The following is a 17,242-nucleotide window of genomic DNA, read 5'->3' on the forward strand; positions in this document are numbered from 1 at the left end:
TAATAATAATAATACATGCTTTTAAGTGATTTTATGTCACGAACCACCCTAAGGTCTATGGGTATAGGGCGGTTTACAAATTTAATTAATTAGTCACTTTAATTGTTTTTTTGTACCTCTGACATCTGAATGGGGTACAAAAATATTTGTGGGTTTGTTTGCGTTTTTGGTGTGTGGAAGCTGCCCAGAGTGGCTGGGGCAATTGAGTTAAATGGGCAGCACTGGCCTCAAGTGGCAGGGAGTTCCGCAGATGTTTGCATGCAGACACAGATATGAGAGTGCAGAGTGGAGTCTGCTCTCTGAAGACCCCAGAGTTACCTTGTCATACAGGTGCCGAAGAGAGGTGCTTGCGGGTTGCCAGACTTATCCCCTGTGCAGAGCAAATTGGAAATATATACGGTTAGAGAACCGTAGAATTGGAGGGTTTGGGGGTCCACCCCCTAGTGTCCCATCTCCCCCTTTTTCTCACCTGGGGCAGGGGCTGTGTCAGAATCCGTCTCGGCTGAGGCCGAGGCAAGTGCTTTCAGGTGCCCTGGAAAGGAATCCAGAAAACCTAAAAATCGCCAGCTAGATGCCCCCAAGAAAGCAGCCACAGGCAGGATCCGAGTGCGAGAGCAATTCTCCTGCACTGCCCAGAAACTGGGATCCAGAAACATGGCTGCCCTGACAGCGCAAGCAGAGCCATCCTGGACTAGAGTCCCAGCTGGCCCCTCCTCTTCCATGCTTTGGTCCAACCCTCTTCTAAAGCCATCCAGTGGCAGGGAGTTCCGCAGTGGCAACCCTCTCCCCCAACCTCACCCAAAGAGTCCGAGACATAAGACTCACGGGAAGAATGCCTCTTCATTGTGCACTGCGGAAAGAGGGGAGAAAGGGGAGAGGTCAAGAAGGTGCAGTGGCCCCCAGCCCATGCTCATAACCATCGAGATCGGGGGCAGGTCCCTACGGCTGCCTTCCTCCCTGGGTGGTTTATTTATTCGTTTTGTAAAATTTACACTGAGAAGGCAGGGAGGTTCAAAGCCATTTGGGGAAAGGATAAAGCAATAAGTGATCAGTCAGGAGAATGTGCAGCCATAAATCAAGATCCAAACAAAGATGTTTTTTCCCCCAGGCGTCAAGAAAAAGGGCAGGTTGGCACCTCAACGAAGGTGGAAGAGGCGTTACGCGGCAGATGGGGCTCTGGAGGGCACCTTTGCCCTCCCAGACACCCTCCCTCAAGCAGGCAGACTTTGTCAACCGAGCACCCTGCACCCAGTGCTTTACACCACATCTCCCTGTCAGTCCCAGTGAGACACTTGGAGGCACAGATAACGGCCGCCTAGGCGCCTGGAAACCATAGTGTCCTGGGAACTACAGCGCCCAGAATTCTGGTGCAGAAATTAAAGCTAAAATCTGGATACAAGTGGAGACGGGCGCCAAGGTCTTTCGGCCAGGCCTGCCGCTTCTCATTTCTCTCTCTCTCACCCCCATGCTGGGGGCCAGGATGAGGTTCCCCACGGAGGCCTTGAGCTGCTCCACGGCCACAGCGCTGCTGGCCCGCTCCCGGGGCTGCACCGGCTTGATGCGGATGTAGAACTTGTGGGGCTCCTCATCATCGTAATCCGAGTCGCTGGAGGAGCAGAAGCGGGTGGGGTGTTCGCGTGGGGAGATGAGTCAAGGGGCCAAACGGGTGGCAACAGAATCACAGAAGAGTTGGAAGGGACCCCTAGGGTCATCCAGCCCAACCCGCTGCAATGAAGGAGTCCTTTGGCCAACGTGGGGCCCTGAAGTTTTTTATTAGATTTTCAGAACTTTAACCAATTAATTTCAAATTTCAAATCTGTTATACAAATATAATTTGGCTTCCCACTTTCCCTTACACGCATCCCTTTTACATACTGCATAATATCACACGTTTTGCCTAATCACAGAATTGGTGAGCTGGAAGCCCCCCAGGGCCATCTAATCCGGCCCCCTGCAATGCAGGAATCTTTCACCCAAGTTGGGACTCGAACACGTGGCCCTGAAATTAAGAGTCTCAAGCGAATGAGCCATATTCCTCCATTTCATTTACTGCCATGTTCCTCCCATTGCTCACATTTCAAATCCTGCCTGCAATTTCATTGGGTTATGGTATATATTTATTTTTTTGCAAATAATCCAAAAACGGCTTCCGCTTTTCTGTCAATTATCGGAGCTCCTGGGTAAATTCATGTCCCCATTGATGCAGTCTTCCCCATTGGACTCTGGACACCCCACCTCTCCCCCTATTTCTGAGACACCCCTCCCACTCCCCCCCATCTCACCCTCCCCCATTATGAGGAAGAAGGCCCTGCAGCCACATATTCCAAAGGATATCGTTCTGATTTGTTTCGGGCCGGACAGTGAAGCCTTCCTCGTCCACGTCGGGGGGCTGAGGAGAGAAGAGAAGGAGCAAAAGTTGGGGGTGGGAGCCTCTCTTGGGGCAGCATCTTCCTTGGGGTTCAAATACCCCCCCCCCAAAAAAAATGGGAGGAGAGACCAAGATGTGAAACCTCATGGATTATTTGCTTGCAAAAGATGCATCATTCTCTGATCCGTAAGACTGGAACCCAAGACCCTCTGATTCCCAGAAGCAGCTGGCTGCTCTTTCTTTCTTTTTTTAAAAAAACAATTTTATTGAAGGCTTTCAACATATTGAGCTGAAACCCAAACTCGTTTATTAAAAGGTCATAAAACGCAATAAAAACAGAAGAACGAGAAAGAACCATGGTTTAACAACTATTATTATTTATTATCCCTACCCTGCCAATCCAGCTAGGTTTCCTCAATTTGTACCCTAACTGCATTTTTTATATATAAAAAAGGCTCTTTTCAAAATCCTTTTAAATAAACAGCAGTTACTCTCTAAGCACAGTAGCAGTTTTTAGGACCTACCTAATAAACTGTTTAAACTGATTTTAATAAATGCTGCAATCTGCCCTGGGAATTATGGTGAAATTTGGGTAAGGAACCCAATATATATTTCTCTTTTTATTAAATCAAAATTAATACAGTCTCCACAAAACGACAACAACATAGCATTAAAGTTAGAAATCAAATAATAATTGTAAGTTTTCATTAAATTTCTGAGTCGCCCTTCTCAAAATGGCCGAAGGTGACTTACAGAGACATGAGAGATAAATTTCCTTGTTACTTATTAATCACCTTCCACAGGTGCCCAAAGGCTTAACACCAAATAACGGAACAGTGAATTTTGTATTTTTAAATGATGGGTAAAGAATCCAAATAAATTACAGCAATAATAATGATTAATTATAGCAAAATAGCACAGCCCAGTAAGGAATGAGCATTGCACTATTCAATTTATCCTGTGCCAATTTGCCAAATTGTTGATTTTTGTCGTTTTTTAATTTACTGGCAAGCTCTGTATTTTATATATAAAATTAAATTTCAGAAATGCTGTGCTCTGTATTTCAATATGCTTTGGACACAGCTCATTGCGGGAAAGCAGCATAGAAATGAACTCAGTCAATCCATCAATCAATTCTCAGGAGCGATGGAACATTCAGTGGCAGCTTAAAAAGAAAAGAAAAAAGCAGGAAATGGAATGGAGTAGCTATGGGGAGGGACTGGCCGGCCGGCTGGCTCCTGGAATGGCCCTCAGGCTGGGGCATTAGGATAAGACGGTGACACTTTCCTGTGGGTCCTGTTGGCTAATGATAAATATTACTCACCCCTGACTCGGCATCTGGAGATTCCCTGGGCAAAAGGAGAGAGGGAGAGAGAGAGAGATTGAAGAGCATGCGCAGACTTGGGGAGTGAGATCGGTCTCTGTGGTCGGGGAGAAAGAGGAGCAACTCACACAGAGTCCCGCTCCCGTTCTTTGCGGCTCAGGCCAGGGATGCGGAAGGCTTTGCTGCGGGTTCGCTTGGGTCCTGCAAGAAAAGAGGAAGCCCCTCCTTGATGAAGAGTGCTGTGGAACCCAAAAGCTTGCACACTTAAAAAATCACAATCATAATAAATTGCCGCAAGCTTTCCAAAGTCCTTTATAAAAGGGTCTCTGGATGTTCCTCCAGGTGGTCCCATGCACCCCTTTTCCAACCCGGCTGGATCTGGGGTGCTGCCACCCCACGCTCAGACGTACTTGCCTTCCTGCGCAGGAATGATGCTCAGCTCCTCAAAATCCAGCGGTCCTACGGGGAGAGGAAAGAGGGGAATAAAGGGGAGGGCAAAGGCTAAAGGCGTTTGGGTTAAGGCAAGCCAAGCCGGAGAAACGTCCTTATTTCACTTGGTTCCCGGTTGCAGGATCTGGGCGAATCCATCTGCTGCAGATTCCTGAGCTGCGGCACCTACATTGCTGGGGGCTGGACTAGATGACATTTGGGGGACCCTTCCAACTCCGCAATGCTATTATTCTCCCAGAAGTTCAACCCACCCGGCGGATGCCGCCCGGTCCCTTTGCTCTCGGCGAAGTTCCGCAGGAGGGTCTCCACTCCAATGTTCTCCATGTTCTGCTTGAATTCCTCATGGACCTGCGGTTGGGGGGGGGGAGAGAAGACAAGGCTGAGGCCAGGATGGACCCCCCATGGACCCACCCAAGCACCCGGGGGTTCTCTGGGGGCGCCCAGCCCAGTTGCCCTTGCTGGCCGACCAGCCTCTTGTGGGGGTCAGGTGGGATTACCATGAGGAATTATAAACCTACGGAGCAAGCCATTCTTTCCGCAATGAAAGCATGGCGTTGACTGGGCTTGGGTCATGGACAATAATTTCTGATCAAATCCCACAAGCCTCTGCATCTCTGCCCATTTTCTCTACTGTCCATTTTCTTTCTCTCTGCCTGACAGGCACGTATCAGCATTCTAAAGACAGACCAGTCGTTTACCAGGCACCTGGGCCATAAAGATAGTAGGTAGATTCTCTGATGTCCCTTTCCTTGGGCCAGGAGGAGAGTTCACAAGGAGATGATCAAAATGCCCATCTTTCCTTGCCATCCTTCCTCTCCTGTTTATCACCTCCGGGGTTTGCTAAAAGCATTCCTCCTTGATTCCTATTTTATTTACTCTGAACTACGTATGCATGCTGAAGTACGAAATAGTTTCTTTGTAGTTTCTTCTGATCTAACTTTGTTCCCACGTGGGGTTTTTTGAAATGCTCAGAGGAAATCTGATTGGTTCTTACGAACACTCTGTAAAAAGTTCTTTTGTGAATAAAACGACCTGGGCCGAGGGGTGGACAGTTTATCATTGACCCTTCCTCCCAGAGTCTTGCTGGTCAGGCCTCGTGTGTTTTTTATTAATCAGAGTCCAATCCTGCCTTGCTTTGGGAACGCAATAGCTTCTCACCTGCCCAATCTGGACGTGGGTGTCTTCCACCGAGTGGACGTAGGAGCCAATCAGGACCTTCATCTGCTCCAGGTGCGATTCCTCCACCTCCTGCAGGCGCTGGGAGGGAGAGGGCAGAGAGGAGGCAAAGCAGCAATGGGGGATTGCGGGGGGGGGGCTAGATGACCCTCAGGGGTCCCTTCCAACTCTACCATTCTATGAGAAAGGCTCAGGAAAGGGCCCCCGAAACCATGCAGGGGAAGCAGACAAGGAAGGTGTGGGGATTTTGCGAGGCCACAGCAGGGCCTGGTCCTGACGCCTTCTGATACCTCAGAGATGGAGGGAACCACGTAAGAACTGGACCATCTAGTCCAGCCTTCTGTTCTCCCAAGGGCCAGATCCCCCAATGCGAAGCCCACAAGGAGGATTCGAGCACAAGTTGGCCATCCCTGCCTCCTGTGGGAGGGAGTTCCACAGTTAAACAGCCCTTCCTTTCACCCTTTCCCAAATCTTCCAGCACTCAGCTTTGTTGGATGCACACCAGTTTTCACAGTGGACCCTACGTGCTTGCAAGAGAGGAGGAGCCCTCCCTGCCGGGACTGCCTTCCAGGGAATAGAAATGCACAGAAAGAATTTCTGTTTTTTTCCATCATATGAGAGAATGGGGGACAAGCTTTCTCCCCTCTGTCCATTCCATGCATGATTTCATCAACGTGGGTCTTCCTCGCCTTTAATCTAAACTGAAAAGTCCCTGCGCTTTTGGAGGTGATTTCCTGAACCCTTTTCCAACTCTGCAATATCCTTTTTGAGCCAAGGCGACCAGAACCACACACACGGCCCTCCAATTGCGGCTGCACCCGGGATCCGTGCGACGGCATCAACAGCGCCTTTCCAACCCCTTTCCCAAGATCTCCCCTGCCCCCTTTGCATCCCAAAGCCAGGCCGCCTGCGGCAAAGGGGCTGCTCCCACCCTGCAAGGACTCTGGGTGCAGAGAGAGGAGGAACAACCCACTGCAAGGGGGGCCAATCTTGGAGCGGATCGCCAGGGCCCATTCGCACTCCTGGCCACACTGGGAGGACCCTGGGGCACCCTCCGCCCTCGCCCACCCAGCCCCCCGTACCACAGCGGAGTCCAGCATCTTCTGCTGAAAGTCATTACGCGCTGCGTTGTACTTCTCCACAGCCCTCCGCAGGGCCTCCACCGCCTTCCGCGACTTCAGCTCGGCCTGCAGAGACAATTATTATTATTATTAAAAATTGAACATCCCCTTATCCCCAAAATAATAAATAATAATAATTTTTTATTTATACCCCGCCCTTCCCGGTTCAGAAAACCAGGCTAAGGGTGGCTAACAACAAATTTAAAACACTTAATTGATGCAACAAAAAACAGCATAAAATAAATTAGTCGTATTTGGGCCAGCGAGGAGACCAGGGGAGAATTAGCTGTGGGATCCCAGAGCGGGTGATCTTCATAAAAAGGGGAGTGGGAGGGCTAAGATCAGGCTAAGCTCAAGTTGAAAGCCAGGTGGAATTGCTCTGTCTTACAGGCCCTGCGGAAGGAGGTTAAATCTTGCAGGGCCCTGGTCTCCTGGGACAGAGCATTCCACCAGGTCGGAGCCATCACTGAGAAGCCCTTGGCCCTGGTGGAGGATAGTCTGACTTCCTTAGGGCCCGGGACCTCTAAAGTATGGTTATTCATGGACCTTAAGGTCCTCTGCGGGGCAAACCAGGAGAGACAGTCCCATAAGTACGAGGGTCCTAAGCCACAGGGTGGTTCACAGGATAAAATAACAATATAAAAATGCAAAATACACAATCAAAATAAAACCCAAAAAAAAACATTTGCTCAAAAAAATCTGAATTGGCTAGTGGAATGGGGGGGGGGGATTGCTGCATTCTTTCAGGATTATCTCTGCACTTCTTATTAAATAGCTGAGATTCCTGCACGGCAGGGGGTTGGACTTCTATGGTTCTAGGACTGTAACATCCTCAGGCCTGGCAAGCGGTTTCGTGGGAGCACCTTCCTTCTCTTCCCCACCCTGTTGCATAAAATAATAATCCACATTTGCCCCCCAAATTGGGGGATACCCTCCCCCACAGAGGGGCATCAGGGACTTCATCACACAGAGGAGACTGAGCTTTTCGCCCCAGCCGTCAGCAAGAGAGATCAGCAGTTCCCAAACTCCCCTTTCCCACCTGCGGACCCCATGGAAATGCTGTAGCAGCTGGAATGGTCTGAGCTGTGCAATTGTTAACCGTATTTTGGGGTGCTTTTTTAGTGTTTTCTATATGGGACTGTGGGACGTGGGTGGCGCTGTGGATTAAACCACAGAGCCTAGGACTTGCCGAACAGAAGGTCGGCGGTTCAAATCCCCGCGACGGAGTGAGCTCCCGTTGCTCGGTCCCTGCTCCTGCCAACCTAGCAGTTCGAAAGTACGTCAAAGTGCAAGTAGATAAATAGGTACTGCTCCGGTGGGAAAGTAAATGGCATTTCCGTGCGCTGCTCTGGTTCGCCAGAAGCGGCTTAGTCATGCTGGCCACATGACCCGGAAGCTGTACACTGGCTCCCTCGGCCAGTAAAGCGAGATGAGCACCGCAACCCCAGAGTTGGCCACAACTAGACCTAATGGTCAGGGGTCCCTTTAACTTTACCTTTACCTATATGGGATTGCGGCCACGGCAGCTTCTAGGAGCCACAGGTGGAAGCTGAGCACGGGGGGGGGGGGACCAAGCGGGGCCAACCACCCCAGGAGGAGCAGGACTTGGCCCCCACCAGAGGTAGCACCCTCCCCTAAAAGCCCAGATAGACAGATAATTAGTAGAATAGTTCAAGAGATGATTAAGAAAAAGAGATGATAGCTAATCAGTAAAGTAGATAATAGACAGATGATTAATAAGATCAATGATAATTAGTAAAAAAGATGATTAATTAGATGAATGATAGATGATTAGTAGAATACATAGGTGATTAATCAGGAAGAGAGATATATGATAATAAACTAGGTAATTGGATAAACATGATTTATTAGTAAGACAGTCTATAGCTAGACAGGCAGAAAGGCATCGACCAACACACACAGAGAGGGATGAAGCGAGGACTCAGCCTCCGGACTGTAAATTGCTTCAACTGATGGTAATATATCAGTTAAAGTGTGTATCTGAAGAAGTGTGCATGCACACAAAGCTTATACCATGGGCAGGCAAACTAAGGTCCAGGGGCCAGATCTGGCCCAATCGCCTTCTCAATCCAGCCCTTGGACGGTTCGGGAATCAGCGTGTTTTTACATGAGTAGAATGTGTGTTTTTATTTAAAATGCATCTCTGGGTTATTTGTGGGGCGTAGGAATTCGTTCATTTCCGCCCCCCCCCAAAAAAATAGTCTGGCCCCCCCAAGGTCTGAGGGACAGTGAACCAGCCCCCTGCTGAAAAAGTTTGCTGACCCCTGGTTATACCCAGAACAAACGTAGTTGGTCTCTAAGGTGCTACTGGACAACTTTTGTTATTTTATTTATTTATTTATTTCATCTGCGTCAGACCAACACAGCTACCTCCCTGATTTCAACATGGTATTTTAACACTGCAATCTGCCCTGGGAACTGAGCGCAAGGAAGGAATACCATATTTCCCCCCTTCTCCACACCCACACGGATCCCCTTTCGCAAGATCACTCAAATGTCTCTGCTTCAGCCACCCAGAGAGCTGAGTCGAACATCCCTCACCTCTGACGATGACCTAGGTGTGCAGCCCCCTCCCCTGTTCACACACAATCTCCCCCCCCCTTGTTGCCCCCCAGGGTCACCTTGTCGATCTCCTTCTGGCTGCCCCCTTCTCTCCGCAAGCGATCCAGCTCTTGGCAGCGGCTGCTGTACGTTTCCTTGGCTTTGGGGAGGTGCTGAGCGGCTCCTTGCAGGATCTGGACCGCTTCCAGGGTCCCAGCCACCTCGTCCTTGGACTGGCGATGGGACGGCCAGAGTGGGGTGGGGGATACACAGAGAATACTTTGGTGGGTTTGTGGGGGTGGGGTGGGGATCAGTATTGTGCTGAACTGGTCAGGCAGGTTTATCCGCGAGACGTTAGCCGGCCCCCACATCCCCCCAACACGGCCCCCGCTACCTTCTTGTGCGCCCGCAGCTGCTCATCCCCATAGCGCCCGATCTCCTTGATCAAATCCTGCAGCTTCTTCACCAGCTCCGCATGGCACAGCGCCAGCTTGTCCGACGAGATGCGGAAGACCTCCCAGAGGGGGGCAAAAGTCCTGGGTGCGTTTGGGGGGTGGGGGGCGCAGGGGAGAGAAAGGAGCCCAACCGGAAATGTTAATCAACATCTGCTTCACTTGCCTTGAGAAGAAACCACCATGCAGTTCACTGGCCCCCTTTCCACAATTTTTAGCCGTTTCTGCCCCTTGTGTATTTTGTATTGCTCTGTTCCCCCGCTCCAGGAACGGAAAACATTCTGTGAGGAGCTATAAAATACTGCAAATCAATAATAATAATAATAATAATAATAATAATAATAATAATAATAACATGTTTTACTGTTTTTATATTTTGTTGGAAGCTGCCCAGAATGGCTGGGGCAATTAATTAATTAAATTCATATGCTGCCCATCTGACTGGGTTGCCTCAGCGACTCTGGGCAGCTCCCAACAAAATATTAAAAACACAGTAAAAATTAGATTTATGTACTGCTCTTCATCCTCAGATCTCAGGGGCGGTTCACAGAATAAAATACAGGGCAGAAACAAGAAAATAATTAGAAGCAAAACAGCGAAACAATACCCCCTCCCCCAGGCAGATGGGTGGGGTACAAACAATAAAACTGTTGTTGTGTTATTGTTAGTGCTTTTTTGGGGGGAGTGCCGGTACTCATCCCTGGGGGTCCCTCCCGACTCTGCGGTTCTGTTCTCTAGGGCTCACCCCAGCTGAGTGCTGTTTCCGGCCATCTTGGACATCTTGGCCATAGACTTGGCATAGGTCTCCTCTACAGCCGCCCTGCGGAGAAGAAAGAGCAGAGGAGGGAAGAGGAAGAGGAGGAATAAGGAGGGTTCCGGAGCGGGATCTCGAAGAGCCCAAGATTGTCTGAAAAGCCCTCGTGGATCACAAGCCCTCGTGGATCTTTTAAAGCCACCTACATTGGCTCCTGTGGCAGGGAGTTCCACAGTTAATAACTGCATGCTGCATGAATTATCTGCCCTGAATATTCCAACATTTGTGGGGCGTCTGCCAGTTTAGGTTTTTTCTACAGAGGGAGAAATCCTTTCCTCTCTCCACTTTCTCCATGCAATGCACGGCTCTGATCAACTCTCGCAAGCTAGGAACGGAGCACTTCCAGGTTTTCTATGGACAAATTTAGTGATATTTGGAAAGTATTTATCAAAACATATACACAAGGGATACAATAAGTCTATCTACCTATCTATGTATTATATATTTTAGTAATGCCATTTCTATTTTAATGACATTTCACTATTGCTGATATATTGTGTTTTCTCTCTCTCTTTCTTTCTTTCTTTCTTTCTTTCTTTCTTTCTTTCTTTCTTTCTTCCTTTTTTCTTCTTTATACTAATCTGTAAAAAAAATCTCTCTCTCTCTCTCTCTCTCTCTCTCAACCTTTATAAACTTCTACCTCTTCCTTGCTTTTTCTCTGAACCAAAAAGTCCCTCCTGGAAGAATTGCTCCAACCATCCCTTGACCATTTATGGCTATTTTCATCCTGACCGCCTCCCAAAAAAGGAACAGGATCGAGTTCTTATAATTTCACTCCTCTGGGGAAACAGAGAACAGGTGGGATTACCTGACATAGCACTGGAGAGCAAAAAATGAGGGCCTGGTGGGGGTTTTTGGAATGCAATTGAGGGAAGATGCTTGATGCTGCTTAAAAGGAGAGAGAAACACAGCCCAGGCCGGATTCTGCACTTAGAAGCCACCCACTTATAAACATACCTGGCCATTGATTTGGGTGATTCACCTGTCCAGCTGGGACCTGGGATCAAGAGAAGTGCAGCTCTGCCCCCCAGTGGTTACTGGAGGAGACGCAAAGCCATTTCCTTCCCTCCTGCAAACACACTTTTGCAGATTTAGAAACCCCATCCATGCCAGATTAGGAACAGAGGCTTCTCAAACTCAGATTTGGGGTGCTGGTCGGTTAAAAAAAGAGCAACACCTGAGATTTTCCTTGCTTTGCAAGATTTCTCCCCCTTAAAAGAAATTGCACCTGGCATGAATTTTGCAAAGGTTTCTTTGCTTCTGTTGAATCAGCCCAAGGAAACTTTTATAAATCCGCGACTAGGCTTGATAATCCAAGAACACTAGTATTCTTTTCTTGGGCTTATTTTAACCCCTGTGCAACTGGGGCAGCTCAGCATGACTACTCTAAATCTTAGGGTCGTGGGTTTGAGCCCCACATTGGGCAAAAAATCCCTGCATTTCGGGGGGTTGGACTAGATGACCCTCGTGGTCCCTTCCCTTCCTCTAGGATTCCATTATTTGCTTGCTCTGTGCTGGATCCAAAGCTTCGACAAACAGAGAAGCGAGATCTGCTGGGGTGCTGATGCTGGGAGCGTTAATCTGTCCCGGGTGCTTTAGTTGTGATTCCTGCATTGCAGAGGGTTGGACTAGATGACCCCCAGGGGAACCTGCCAACACTACGATTTTATGAGCCCCTCCATCCTATGCTCAGGCTCTTATCTACGTGCCCATTCTACAATTCTGTTCTTCACATTTTATTTCCCAGCTGTTTTGTATACATCACAAAATGAAATTATTTCATTATTATTTACTCAACTTATATACCGCCCTTTATCAAAAGATCCCAGGGCACTGTGCCTCCTTGCAAGGAGGGCAGGGATCTCCGTTGCAGCAGAAAAATAAAGATCTGCCTTGCTTTGACTGGATCCCTGCCTCCAGCCACTCTTCTCCAGCCAATAACAAACTTAGGGAGATTGGCTGCAAAATCCAATCACAATAATAAAAAATCTTATGAAATGAAACATCTTTGCCAAAAGGAAACAAAAAACCTCAGGCAAGCAAGCTATGGGTGAGTTATGGAGAAGAGGTCTTGCAAAGAGATCTCCTTCAGGCCGGCAACTCAGCTCTTGCAAAGCTGACCCCCCAATTGCAGTGTCAGGGAGATTTGCAAACCAGGGCTCTGTGAGCAAACTGGCAGTAGGAAATTGGTGCTTTGATAAGTGGGTGACGGTTTGCAGACTGGGGAGGGGCGCAAGGAGGAACTGGACGGAGCTCTGCCCCCCCCCAGCCGTCAGTACCTCTCCCGCACGAAGTCCGCCAGCTCCTTTGCAGAGATCTGCCCATGCTTCATGTTGTGATAGAGGACGTCAAAGCCATGGTTCTTCTCGCCCTGCGGTGAAAAGCAAGAAGGCAAAAATGAGGCGTGGCTCTAGAATAACGGGGGCTGCCCCGCCAGGAACCAACATTTCAGGGACCCAAAATACGACTTTGGAGCTGTCTCCCCCCCAGTGGCAACTGCAGCCTTGGTTGGAGGAGCCATTTGGCACCTGGCTTATATATCTGAGTTTCTCACACTGAAATCAGGCGGATTAAATCTGTGGCTTTTAAAACTGTGCATTGCAAAGTTACTGTTTTGCTTGTTATTCTGCGATGCATTTTGGTAGCATACCATCCAGCAAAGGGCAGCGCAGAAACGTAATTAATAAATGCTCTGTATTTTCCAACTCCCATTGGTGCAGCCACACCCAGAGGGACGCATCACTGCACCTGCCGCACAGGTAATGCCAACAAGCAGCTTTTGTCCTTTCTTGGGTAAGAAGCCTCTGCACAGACAGCTTCCCCGTTGCCATCCAATGACGTCTGCATGCGCATTTTGAAACAGGATAGGGCCCTTTTTATCCTGAAGCCACGTGGTGAGATGGGGTTGAGCCCAGTTTAGAGTTGGCTTGTGAGGGAGCAGCAGCAGCAGCCAAAAAAAGCTCATGTGACTTATTAAATCTGTGTGCCACCCTTCACCGGAAGAGCTCAGGCTGGTGCATATTCTGGGCTGCATCCGCAGAAGCATAACGTCCAGGTCAAGGATGTTGACCAGCTGGAATGTGCGCAGAGTTGAGATATCTGCATGGTAGGGGGCTGGACTGGATGACCCTCAGGGTCCCCCACAGCCCTATGACTCTATGATATAGTATATGGAGAGAGAGAGAGAGAGAGAGAGAGAGCGCGCTCCCCCAAATCTACCCTCCCTCTCCTTTTAATGCTCAGCTTCCCAACCAGCCTTCTCTCCCCCCCCCACCCCGTGTGTGGAGCCTGGGTCTCTGGGGGTGGGCTTCCGCTCCCCCACGTCCCTTGTCAATCACAACCCCTCCCCACCCGCCCCCTCCTTGGCATTCCTCCTGGGGAGATGGCAAGGTGTGTGTGTCCGCGGTTGCTAGGCAACCCGCCTCCCTGCAGAGGCGGCTTTGGCGTTGATGGCTGAGTGACAAAACAGGTCCTGTGCATTCTTTTTCTGCATCCTTCCATGCCTTTCTGAGCCCTGCAAGGTGGTTGCAAGGCCACGCCCTGTGGCAGGGAGTTCCGGAGGGCACAGAAAGAGAGAAGGCGGGTCGGAAGCCTTCCCAGGATGCGAGCAGGACCACTGCTCCATCGCAACGCGGTGTTGTCTGCGCTGAGCAGTTTAGACTCAGGGGGACAGCCCCAGCGGCCTTTCCCCTTTAAAAATAAAGCAAGATCCTAGTCCTCATCCTTCTGAACAAACACTTGGCTTAAAGGGAAGAATCAGAAGCTGCCTTGGACCCAGCCAGACCTCTGGGTCCGTTCAGCACAGCAATGCGGACCTTGACCAGCAGCAGCAGGTTGTCAGCATCAGTCATGGCTGATTTAGTTGAGATACCAGGGGGTTGAACTAGATGACCCTTGGGGGTCCACCCAGCTATATCATTCTATGACCCACAGTGGAAATATTGTTGGGGATTGAACCTGGGACCTTCAAAGCAGCTGAGCTGCCATCCACCCCTTGAAAAACAGAGTGAGTCTCCAGGGCGGAGAAGAGACTCTTGAAGCAGGGAAAGTTTATAGTCCTCATGAATCTGAATGAAGGACTGCAGAGCTGCTGCCGGTCAGTGTAGTCACTACTGGCCTTCCTATTTCAAATCCGCCCTTTTATTCAGGCAGCACCTTGGCTTTCCTTCTTAAGGGGAGGGGTGCGACTCAGTGGTTTTACACAGACGTTGCTGAGCCCAGCAGCTTAGATAATCCGAGCCTTGCTTTCGTTTTGTTCAAACTAAGAGAGGCAATGTTGCATAGTGGTTAGAGTGCCGGACTATCACCTGAAAGCCTCTCCCAGCCTCCCCGACCTCGCAGGGTCGTCGTGGGGCTCCACCGGGACCTGGGAGAAGCCAGGGTTTGGCTTGCTGGGGGAGGGGGGCTGGCCCTGCCCCCCTCAGCCGGACCCACCTTGTGGGGCTGGAAGGGACCCCAGGGATCATCCAGCCCAGCCCCCTGCCATCTTCTGAGGAGGGAGGAGGGAGAGAGGGACACTTCTGCCCCCTGGGGCTCGCTGGGGAGGAGAAAAGGGGGGGCAGAAGGAGAGATTTGCTGCCTGTTCCTCCGGCTGTTTTGGAATCTCCCAGCTGCATCCGCAGACAATGGCGCCTGCCACCCTCCCCCCCGGTGGCACCACCCTGACGCCCGCTCTGTTTACTTGCGGCTGGCACTGGGTGTCCCGGGAGTCACAGAGAGGAGCTGTTGTTTTGTTTTGTTTTGCACACGTTGCTTGGAGGGCCTTTGACCCGCAACACGCCTGAACTCAACCCCGGAGCTTTTGAGTCGGCAGGTGGCTTCACGCAGGACGCTGATCCCGCTAAGCAGCAAACAGAGCACCCCAGCCCAGTATCCTGCTGCCGACAGGGGACTGGCGCAGGGGAGCTTTCGAGAGGAACAGAAGCTGTTTTGTTTGACTTACTTTTACCCTGTATTTTATGGACTGCCCTGAGATCTTAGGATGAAGAGCAGTATATAAAATGAATTAAATAAAATTAACAAAATAAAAGAACCTCCTTTCTTTCCCTGATGCTTAGTCAAAATCTCCTTTCTTGTAAGTTGAAGCCATGGGTTCCAATCCTACCCTCCAGAGCAGGAGAAAACAAGCTTTCTCCCGCTGCCATGTGGCAGCCCTTCAGATATCTGAAAATGGCTCTCAGTCTCCTCATTTCCAGGCTGAACATCCCCAGCTCCTTCAACCGTTCCTCACCTGGCTTGGTTTCCGGACCCTGGGTCATCCTGCACTGCTCCTCTTGCTGCTCCTGTGAGTCTCTGGGAAGATCGCTCCCCCATCAGGCCCAAGGAGAGGGGCCTACACGCACACATACTCTCAGCAGCAAGTGGCAAAAATGGTTTCAAATGTTTTAAGTGTTCTTAATCTGCTGCACCTCAAATGGTTGTTGTTGTTGTTTTTAAATATTATATTATTTTATTATTTTATTTCTGTTTGGGGTGGGACAATGTTTAGCCATGGTCAGATCACTTCCTGGTGCAACTGGACTTTTCCGCGACCCTTCCCCCCTGCAGGGAGGTGGGACCAATTCGGATGGTCCGCCTCCACCGCTTAATGGATCCAATTGGCTTCCAGAGAGTGGTAGGGGATGTTTTATCCCATGTTGATGGCCTGGTGGCCATAGGAATGTGGAATTAACCAGGGCTATTGACTGCCTGGCTCCAAAGCGCCCTCTCCGATTGCATGGAGCCCGGACAGCCCCGTGGTTTTCCCCGGAGCTGAGGGCGATGAAACAATCATTGAGACGGCTAGAGCGCCAGTGGCGGAAAACGCATTCTGAATCAGACCAGGCATGGACTAGAGCGCAACGTCGAGCCTACCAAGTGACAATGGTGACGGCGAAGAGGACCTTCTTCACTGCCTCTATTGCATCTGCAGCAGGAGACTCTTTCAGGTGGTTCGCAATCTACCAGAACCACCTGTACCACTGGGGCCTGGTAGGGACCCCAAGATCTCCTGCAATGCTTGTGCAAAGTTTTTTGCAGATAGGTTCACTCAGATTTGGAAGGAGGTAGACTCTACCGTGGGAGCAGGGCAGGGCAGGAGAGTGCTAGAGTCCTGTCTAGTCAAGTTGTGTGGGATCAATTCCAATCTGTTACCCCCAAGGATGTGGACAGGCTGCTTGGACGAGTGAAACCAACCACTTGTCTCCTGGATCCTTGCCCATCCTGGCTAATTAAAGTGAGCAGGAAGGGCTGGGCGATGGGCTCTGCAGGGTGGTGAATGCTTCCCTCTGTGAGGGAGCCTTCCCAGACCCGCTGAAAGAGGCGGTCATTAAACAGCTTCTTAAAAAAACATCTTTAGACCCAGCCAGTATGGCCAACCAGTCTCAAATCTACCATTCTTGGTCAATTTTTTGAGCGGGTGGTTGCTGAACAACTCCAAGCACGGCCGGAGGATGTGAACCATTTGGATCCCTTCCAATCGGGATTCAGGCCTCACCATGGGACTGAAACTGCCTTGGTCGCGCTGGTTGATGATCTCCGGCGGGCTAGGGACAAAGGTGAGAGCTGTTTCCTAGTTCTGCTGGATCTCTCAGCGGCCTTTGACACCATCGACCATAACATCCTTCTGGACCGTCTAGAGGGGCTGGGAGCTGGGGGCACTGTCCTACAGTGGTTCCGCTCCTTCCTCCTGGGCCGTGTCCAGAAAGTGGTGGGGGGGGATGAGTGTTCAGACCCCTGGGCTCTCACTTGTGGGGTGCCTCAGGGTTCTGTCCTCTCCCCCATGCTTTTTAATATCTATATGAAGCCGCTGGGAGAGATCATCAGGGGGTTTGGACTGGGTGTTCATCAGTAGGCAGATGACACCCAGCTCTACCTCTCCTTTAAATCAGAACCAGTGAAGGCGGTGAAGGTCCTGTGTGAGTGTCTGGAGGCGGTTGGATGGCGGCTAACAGATTGAGGTTGAATCCTGACAAGACAGAAGTACTGTTCTGGGGG

The 17,242-nt window shown here is 50.1% G+C and overlaps 1 protein-coding gene across 1 annotated transcript in view; it reads right to left on the reverse strand.

Moving 5' to 3' along the window:
• Positions 1-17,242, reverse strand: part of FCHO1 (FCH and mu domain containing endocytic adaptor 1) — a 32,482-nt gene that overhangs the window by 12,311 nt on the left and 2,929 nt on the right. Inside the window, exons 3-17 of the mRNA XM_083720240.1 lie at positions 12,547-12,638; positions 10,199-10,273; positions 9,396-9,537; positions 9,082-9,234; positions 6,401-6,505; positions 5,301-5,399; positions 4,394-4,490; positions 4,107-4,151; positions 3,821-3,893; positions 3,693-3,717; positions 2,335-2,389; positions 1,462-1,637; positions 826-850; positions 470-532; positions 319-370 (exon numbers count right to left, since the gene is read on the reverse strand). Coding sequence (XP_083576366.1) covers positions 319-370; positions 470-532; positions 826-850; positions 1,462-1,637; positions 2,335-2,389; positions 3,693-3,717; positions 3,821-3,893; positions 4,107-4,151; positions 4,394-4,490; positions 5,301-5,399; positions 6,401-6,505; positions 9,082-9,234; positions 9,396-9,537; positions 10,199-10,273; positions 12,547-12,638 — 1,277 coding nt within the window. The remainder of the gene's footprint in view (positions 1-318; positions 371-469; positions 533-825; positions 851-1,461; positions 1,638-2,334; positions 2,390-3,692; positions 3,718-3,820; positions 3,894-4,106; positions 4,152-4,393; positions 4,491-5,300; positions 5,400-6,400; positions 6,506-9,081; positions 9,235-9,395; positions 9,538-10,198; positions 10,274-12,546; positions 12,639-17,242) is intronic.

The sequence above is a fragment of the Podarcis gaigeae genome (genome assembly GCF_964106915.1).
Source record: "Podarcis gaigeae genome assembly, chromosome: 18".
NCBI lineage: Eukaryota > Metazoa > Chordata > Lepidosauria > Squamata > Lacertidae > Podarcis > Podarcis gaigeae.